Source organism: Chaetodon trifascialis, chromosome 17, assembly GCF_039877785.1.
Source record: "Chaetodon trifascialis isolate fChaTrf1 chromosome 17, fChaTrf1.hap1, whole genome shotgun sequence".
Classification (NCBI taxonomy): Eukaryota; Metazoa; Chordata; class Actinopteri; order Chaetodontiformes; family Chaetodontidae; genus Chaetodon; species Chaetodon trifascialis.
Window position 1 is genome coordinate 14,541,982 of NC_092072.1, and position 9,352 is coordinate 14,551,333.

Consider the following 9,352-nt stretch of genomic DNA (forward strand, 5'->3'; position numbering starts at 1 on the left):
GAGAGATGGATGGAAAGACCTCCTCACCCCTTTGCCGAATTCACGAGAGCCTCTGAGAAACTTCCACAGAGCCGTCGCATAACTACAAAAAAAGTCACTCTGGAGTTCCCATAGCAACCACTGACACACACCATAGCAACCAAGGTTACAACTGTACAGTTTGTCAAAGCCATGGACGCTGAATCTCGTCGACGCATGGGAGCATGAGGCCTATGTCACAAATTGAAGCTCCTGCGTCGAATTGCAGCTTCATCAATTATTCGCATTTTGTGGTCAAGTCAGCGCACGTGCCTACACACAAGCAGGACGCGCGTGCACAGACTCACACAGCCGCTCCAACAGCGGTAATCCTCTCACGCCATATCACTGAAGAGAGAAAATCATTAGACAAATCCACAGGCTTAACTTCTGTGGCTCTTTATCATACAGTCCTCCAGGCGCTCACCAGCTGAAACATTACACCAGTCATTACGTTCCTGTAATTTGCAACCCCGCCTCCCTGCTCTCTTCCCTCTATCTCTCTTGGTCAGTATCTCTCACCCTCCATTGTCTACATTCCTTTCTGCTTCCTCAAAATTTCTGTCATATTCGCTCTATCTGTCTCCCAAAACCCAGTCCCCTCATTTGAAAAATTAATTAAGTCTAAAAATGAGCGCCTTGGCCCAGGCTTCCGCCCGTGAAACCCCCGTTTGTCGATCGTTTTGGACAGGCCATTAGAGACGGTGATTAGGGGAGGAATCTTGCTAATTAGGCGGTTTAACAAGGCAGAACGTCCACGGTGATGGGGAGGCTCGCATACAGAAGTCCCAGAAGTTCGGTGGAATAGCCAAAGTACTCGCCTCCTTTAAGTGCACGGTAATAATCAAGTCTAGTGACCTTACAGCGAGGACAGCGTTTGCCTGCTGAGACTGTAGCCTACTGATGATGCTGGCTGTGTCTTCTCGACTGAACACTTTGTCAACACCTTGTTAAAGCCAGAGGATACTGCTGGAATGCAATTAATGCAAAACACTCATTTACATTTTCCAGGCTTAGCCGATGCCTTGAGCGATGTTGGTTTACAGTGAATGAGGACGGAGACAATGAGAATCTCGTTTCTTTTAAAAAGACACGGAACTGATTTTTTAGGAAACAGCCTATTTCTGATTAATACAAGTTCAAACATGTCGTCTGGAGGCACATAAGTGTATATAATGGAGAAGCAGGCAGCCATTTTCAGCCAAAACCTCTGTTAAACTCACTAAAGGCGAGTTTCATCTTATCACTTGCCACTTGGTGACATCATTGGAGATTATAATCTATGTTTCCATAGTTATGCAGATGACACATCTCTGCTGAATCAAATGATGCTGCAGCTTTCGACTCCATTACTCATTGTCTTTTGGCAATAAAGAAATGGATGAGCAATAATCCAACTACTTGACCCTGAAACAAAAAGAGAAATGCTATATAATAATCTGGGGAAATTAACTTCCTTGGATTTAATCTGAGGTTACAAATATTGGTGTTACCCTAGATTCAGATCTAAGGTTCACACTCCACATCAGCGAGGTGACAAACACTTCGTAGTTCCCCCTTAGAAACACAGCCGAAGTACAGCCATTTAGAAATCAAAAAGATGATGAAAAACTGATTCATGCCTTTGATTCAAGCCGACTCGATGACTTTAACGCATTATTTACTGGCCGACCAAAAAAAACACTGACAGACTTCAGCTCATTCAAAACTCTGCAGCTCAGCTATTATCCAGAACCAAGGAGAGAGCACATCAGTCCAGTTTCAGCTGCTCTGCACTGGCTTCCTGTCACATTCAGGATTGATTTTAACGTCCTCCTCCTTATGTACAAAGCCCTTAATGGGCTAGGACCAAGCTGCATCACTGACTCCTTTGTCTACTATTTGCCTTCAAGAACACTGCGATCATCAGCTGCTGGTTTATTGGAGATTTCCAGCAACAGCTGAAAGAAAATTACACAATACATGTGTTCTGAAACACATTATCTATAGATATCAGGGAAGCCAGCTCGCTTGCCTCTACCCTTTAACCAGATGTGACTTTCCTGATACGGGCTTGAAATGTCGGGATCTGCAGGTGTCCTCCCTGTTTGCCTAGTGTCCCCCTGTGTTTCCCTCTCCTCCTGTCTTGTGCCTGTCTGTCCTGTGTGTGTGTGTTTAACTGCAGGGCGTGGCTGACAGGTCTGGCCTGGCCGCCTCCTCTCCTGAGCACATCTGGCCTCAGTCATTCAATCAAGCCTCATCAACTACACTATATATAAGCAGTATATAAGCAAGGGTCTCCCAACCGTCTGCTCACCTATGTGGTAACACTGATCAGTCAAATTATCCTTTTGCCTTTTTATCTGTCTGTCACCTGCCTCTCTGATTTGTCCTGTCCTCTGTGCTCAGGTGGCTGTCAGCCCTCGACCTGCCAGTCTGCCTTTGAGGCTTGGATTTTCTCTCGGACCCGTCTCCCCTGGCCTGCTCATCAGCACTAAGCCTGGATTCTGTCCTGCTTGTCTGCTCTATGGACTGATTCTCTTACGTTAACTATGAAAAGACTATTAAACTCTTTAAACTTCTCTCCTTCTCCCACCTTTGTCTGAGTCACAGCACATTGGTCCGTACACTTGCCAAAATCATAACATTAAACTTTTTTGTGTTCTCTTTTCATCCTTATTTTTGCTTTTATTATCAAGTGGGTTTTTTATGTTTGTTTTTGAGCCCTGTTTTTATGTTCATTCTGGCTTTTTTATGTGAAGCACTTGATGGATGTGCTATACAAATAAAGTTTTGTATTATTAACTTCTCATCATTATACACACACACACACACACACACACACACACACACACACACACATACCTATATGTATACATACATACGTATGTATACATGTGTGTATATACATATATGTATATACATACACACACATATACACACACATATACATATATGTGTGTGTATATACATACATACATACATACTATATATATATATCTTAGCAGTCAATAATGTAGAATGTTGATTGTCTTTTGTATCAATAATGTGAATCTTCAAAGTACCTAGTTACTGAAGTTTTTTAGTACTGGTACTTGAGTAAAATGAATGAATGAATGAATGAATGAATGAATGAATGAATGAATGAATGAATGAAAATTTTATTTCAGTCAGGTCATTTAAGATATATGCAGTTTACCAGAAAATACAATTATAATGACAAATAACCAAACCGAAAAGGCATAGGCTGAAGCTAACGCTTAAAAGTACTTAGTTACTGTCCACCACTGACAGATTGCTGATTAGCTCACAAGCCATAGTTTAAGCAGCCCCGCAAGCAGTCCCTACATCACCAAACCATACAACTTCGTGAAAAAGAGGCCCTCTTTATTCTACACTGTTGACTAGCATGCAGCATGGCTCCATGCCTTCTGTTTATTTTTACCCTAAAATAAAACAGCCTCGATATTAAGTGGGCTTGGAGAAAATGGGAACAGTAGTGCCAATCCACTGGCAGTAAGTGAGTGCCCCCTCTGCACCCAGCAGCACTACAGTCAATGATGATTGATTACTCCCTCACAGTCTCATAAATGCGCTCATTACTTCTCTGACAGTCATTCCTTCGCCGAGGACAACATAAATCCTGCCTTTTCACGACTTATCATAATCAGATGGTAAAATAACAACGTACTGAGCGTCTATTAAGAAAAATGAAAGAATTGCTGATGTTTGGCATCTGTATGGCATCCTGGCTGATCCCGACAAATACTCCAGGTTATCTGTAGTTTAATAAACCTTATTGATGTGCGTCAGCATGCGGTCTGTGGGCTTTACTACTCGGTAATTAACTCCCTGAATCTTCCTGTGGGTCATAAGGTTGCTTAGGCTGAGCCATATAGAACTGCAACACTATAAGCTCTGTCTTCTCTGAGACAGCAGGAGCTAAAAGCGACAGCCTCTTCTATTGTGTGCTATGCCCGGATGGGTTTTAACACACTCACCTGGCAGCAAGTGGTAATCAAGATGTGGGATCCCACCGCCACTTTTTAACAGCATAATTAGATGTGCTGCTGCATTTAAAGAAAGTTAATCAGTGGAGAGGAAACCTCTGCTTTACTACCCTTATGCTCCAAGACGGAGACAGCTGAGCACACACACACACACACACACACACACACAGAGCTACACACTCACACACACATAAAGTTATGTGACACAAACCAGCAAAGTGCTGCAAATGCTGCACACTTTTTCTTCTTGCTCTACTCGCTTCCTCCACTGTCTTTACACAGATCCTTTGTCTCTCTCCCTCTCTCTCTCCCCTTCTTTCATTCACATATACACTTAAACATACTGACTCAACACACAGCTGTTCCAGCTCTTGGCATCAGTGATCGTGACAGTAATTACCTGCCTAGTGGAGGTGGAACTAGTGTGTGTTGAGAGCGAGAAAATAGCTATCTGGAAGAGTGGGAGCAGGATGGGGAGCATGCAGCACACACTGGGAGACTATACACAGCCCTCTGCTACAGCAGCACCACCAAACCGTCTGCTTAATTTGGCAGAAGGACAGCTCAATACTGTCTTCATCTCCCCAATGAAGGCCAGCATTGGTTGACATAAAGTCAAGTCAGCAAGTATTCTGGTGAATGCAGCCGTGACTTCAGTTCAGAAGTATCAGGCGACAGCCTGCTATCCAGAGAGCATACGGGTACATTTAGCTGCACTTCAGGGATATGACCAGCTCCACAGAACACCAATTACAAAGGAAGTGAAGAGCTTAACTCTGAATTTATGTTTGAATGAAGTGATATACTTTTAATTCACACTGATTTTAGCAAAATGACAACACGTTCATTTTAAATGTATTGTAATATATGCTGTGTTTCTCAAAAAAACTGCAACTGTTAGTTGATTAATTGATAAGTAAGCATATATTTTAATATTTGATCACTTCTTTAAGCAACTTTTTAAACTAAAATGCCGAAAAGTTCTAAGAATCTGCTGTTTTTCTTATTTTCTATGATATCAAATGAAATATCTTTGCGTTTTTGACAAAACAAGGAATCTGAATAAGTCATAGTGAGCTTTGGAAAATTGCAGTGGGAGTTTTTGTTAACTATTGTCTGATATTTTCAGTACTAAATGATGAAATAAATGATAATGAAAAATAATAATTAGTGGCAGCCTCAAATGAAAATATGTTAATGGGATACATGACAAACTGTAATGAGCAGCACTCCAGTGATGGACAGGTGCTTAGATTAATCGTCTGGATGACACTGTGTTGTTGTGATGACAGGAGGTGTTACAGCGCTCTCACACAGTCCTCACAGTGCAGAGTACAGATTCTGTTATTTCATTTACAGTGTGGGGCAAACAGGAACAGGAACACTGATCCCACCGCAGTGATCAGAGGTGTTTATCTGTCAACCTGCAAGTCGACAAAACACACAGTGACACACACAAACACTGCTGGTCTTCTGAAACATCATCAGCTGAGCTGTGAGCTGTGGGATGCTCTATTTTCTTCCTCATCCTGCATTCAGAATTTCACTTAAGTAAACATGCAAAAGTATTTGCATCAAGACATAGTCAAAGTACCAAAAGTAAAAGTGCCCATTATGCAGTGCGGCCCATTTCAGAATGATGTATGAGTTCATGCATTAATGTGTTCACCACTTTAATGCCGCAGCTGTGGTGCTGACTTTAATTACTTTCTATACTGCTGGGGAGCTTGTGAATTTCCCCTCAGGGATCAATAAAGTTTTCTCTTTATCCATAATACTACGTCATAATTGACATAATAATACATTGTATTTATTATATTTTATATTATTAATTTGAATCTGCAAAGTCATTTAAAGGTATAAAACAAATGCAGCAGAGTAAAAAGTACGATATTTCCCTCTGAAATGTACTGGAGTAGAAGAATAAAGGAGTAGGAAATTTAAATGCTCTAATGAAGCACAACTAACTCAAAATTGTACTTGACTGTTACTTCCCGTCACTGCATCAAACTTTTCTCTGAGTACAAATCAGATCAAGGCAGAGACTCGCCTCCTTTCACTTTCATCCATTTATTTATCAAACACTATTTCCGGGTCCGACCCCCTCCCCCCCGGCTTTGGATGACATGAAAGGGAATCACACAGCAGTGAATCTAGCACTTCCTTTATATTTGCTCCCGGCCAGGCCATCAGACCCAATTTGTCCCGTCAAGCTCTGCTGCTTCCAGTCTGCCCCACCTTGTGGTTCAAAACCAATGTTAATTTCCTCTACCTCACAGCTCAAAGACAAGCCACTCATGCCAGGCATCAGTACTCCAATCGCCTTGCATTAGAACAGAGCTCCTGCCCCGGCAGTTGGGGGTTTGTTGCCACTCGACATATAACCTGCTCCTGCTTGTACAGTGGTGCTCGACCAGCGGATGGAGGGACTGAAATAAGGATGCATGTCTGTGGTTATTATAGTGCCTCTCTGAGTGGGATGAACATACTGGATAAAATGTAGAATGTCCCAGTCAGGAGGGTGTGAGTGGGGTCAGGTGGTGAGTTAAGGGCTGCAGTCAGCCTCTGAATGCAGAATGTGTTAATATCAGGATCAAGATCTATGATGAGGACTAAATGTTCCACGGGCAGAAGTGTGTTTACAAAGGTTGTAGTGGCGATCGTTTTGCTCGTTTTCAAACACCAGCAATTACACAAGAGGTCCTGTTTGTGTGTGTCTTTGACTAACTACAATATGCAGTACTCATCTTCTAAAAATCCAGCATACTATATAACAGCTCCCTCTAATTAGGGGCACTATAACACACTGAATAGAGCTGAAATGACTAGTTGATTAACTGATTTGCTGATGCACAGAAATTTGATTACAAATATTTTGATAATCAACACCAAAATGCCAAAAAATGTATCACCTGATTCAGCTTCTCCAACGCGACAATGTGTTGCTTTTCCCCATCTTACCTGTGTAAACTGAATATCCTCTAAACTGTGATGGGCATTTTTCACTGTTCTCTGATGTTTTACAGACGAATCAAGAAAACAATCGACTAAATCGATAAATCCTCATTAGTTGCCGCCCTAATATCTGAAACAAAGAGCAACGGCATGACTCTAAACCAAGCAAATTATTATAAAAATGCATGTCCGAGGATGTGCGTGGCTGCCAGAAAGAGAGAAAGAGAGACAGGCCTGGAGAAAAGGAGTAAACATCAGCTGCTGATTTCAAAGAATCTTCCAAGAGCAGCACAGGCTGTTCATTATGAGAAAGAAGACCTCTAAGATAAGAGGCGAGAGTTCAGACAAAAGTTGTCGTTTAGAAATGCCTGCTTGCGCCTCTGCCCAGGGAAAGACTTGCTGTAATGCCGCCGCCGACCAATTAATTTTGATAAATGCGACTGCTGGTCGCAGACCGGCGGGAGGACTTGTCTGCCAAGGGGCAGAGATAATAAAGGTTAACCTCAGGGAAAGATGACATGCGGACATCTAAGGGGGAAAAAAAAGTTGGATTTATACAGGTGTCTTCGCAAATATATGGATCAAATAGACGACACAGGCTGCAACTTGTGAACAAGTCGGTTAAATGTGCGGCGTGCTGGTGGGAGCCTGAGCGCACGGTTAACCCTTCATCGCTGCCTGTGGCGCTGAGCTTTCAGCACCGCGGACAGCGACAGCCTCAGCCTGCTAATTGCTGCCGTGGGAGCTTCTCCGGCCCCCTTTCCCTGTCTGCTCCGAAGACATCAAACAGTGTGGAGTTACCTTAAAGTTCATCTCAGAAGAAAACAGACGATATGTGGTGCCCCGATGTGATACATTTAATTGAAAGGCCATTTGCACCAAAGGCGATAAACCCAGAAGCTTCTATTCGTTATTGGATTTATTTTACAGATTTTAGGCTGTTTACTCAGTGAATAGGCTGCAGTCTGCATTGCCAAGCTCTTCACAAACCAGTAGAGACAAGCTCACCGAAAACTTAAACAAAAAACTAGCACAGATGCAGAAAAGATTCGAGTGTTTAAAAATCATTAAAAGCAAACTTACGAGTGCCATCAAACCGTGTTGCTATAGTGTCCAGAAACGTGTTCTGCGGCGCTAATAATCCCTTCATCACAGGCATTTTCCCTGCTTAATATCCAAGTCCCCATCAAAGTTACTGAAGGGAAGGTGCAAGTCGTCCAAACGTGTGAGGTGCTCCCATTTAAGCCGCCGAACCTACATGAACAAGGAGCTATCCGGTCAACTCAGCACAATGCGATCCCGAGTCCGTGGAGAGTGCGCGTGACGCGCGCGCACCCGCGTGGGTTGCGTGTGTAAATGACAAGAGAAGATGAAGTCCACAGGTGCTGTTCAGGTAATAGCCAGGGACCAGCGTGAGAGAGCGAGGCTCGCTGTCAGCGATGCCATTATTATCCTCAGCGCGCAATGGTGGGAGGCATCAATCACCCTCAACTACTGTGATAAAGCGCAAATGGGGGGAGTTTTTCAGTGAGGAGACACGGTGACATCACGAGCCAAAAACAGAACTTTCATTTACATTTTGCTTTCTATGTTTTTTATTTATTTATTTTTCTTAGAGCAACCAGCTTTCTTTGTCTTATCAAGGCACCAGTGCATAAAGCCATGGATCCGGATTAATAAGGGGCATCATTAGGCAATAGAACAATAACTGCTAAATAATAACTCATTCAATGGAAATCGCTTTAAAACCACTGCACATGAAAAACAGTCTTCTCTGGCCCTGTTTTATGACACACAGGAATGGACAGAAAGGGGGTCATTTCTTCCTCTCATCACCGCAAACAAAATACAGTAGTTGCACCACAGACTGCGGATGCATTGCTTCCGGACAGGCATGGCTCACTCACATTATTGTTGGTAGTTTGACAATCAACCTGTCCACGCTGTTCACTCCAAGTGCTCACAGCACCTGTCAGCGGGCGCACAGCTGGCCACCATCACGGAGATAACGCGAGTTTTGGGCGCCATCTGATGGTGAGATAGAGGCTTTGCCTGCATGGAAGACGTGCCTTGATGGGCTGGAGTCAAAACACCATGAGCAGCACAGATCCTATCCGTTGCAGCGTAGCGCCCTCGCGTGGACAGTGCAGTGCTAAGCTTCAGATCATAAAAGAAGATCATACTTCAGAGAGGTGAACCAGCTTAATAAAGCTACGTGCAGCCTGTGCAAAGCTGCACATAAATGTCCTTTAAATATGTTGGACAGGAAATTTTGTCACAATGGGATGTAAATAGTAGTCAAATGTACAAACTGAAGTAAGTCTGAGGAGTTGTGTTAGCTTTAAGGTTACACCAGAACAGAGTCTGGCATCTTTGGAAAATACAAATGT

General features: G+C 43.0%; 1 protein-coding gene across 1 annotated transcript in view; it reads right to left on the bottom strand.

Annotated features, from left to right (window-relative positions):
- Nucleotides 1-8,121, bottom strand: part of kcnh8 (potassium voltage-gated channel, subfamily H (eag-related), member 8) — a 51,917-nt gene extending 43,796 nt beyond the window's left edge. Inside the window, exon 1 of the mRNA XM_070984473.1 lies at nucleotides 8,046-8,121. Within this exon, the coding sequence (XP_070840574.1) occupies nucleotides 8,046-8,121 (76 nt within the window). The remainder of the gene's footprint in view (nucleotides 1-8,045) is intronic.
- Nucleotides 8,122-9,352: the final 1,231 nt, after the last annotated feature.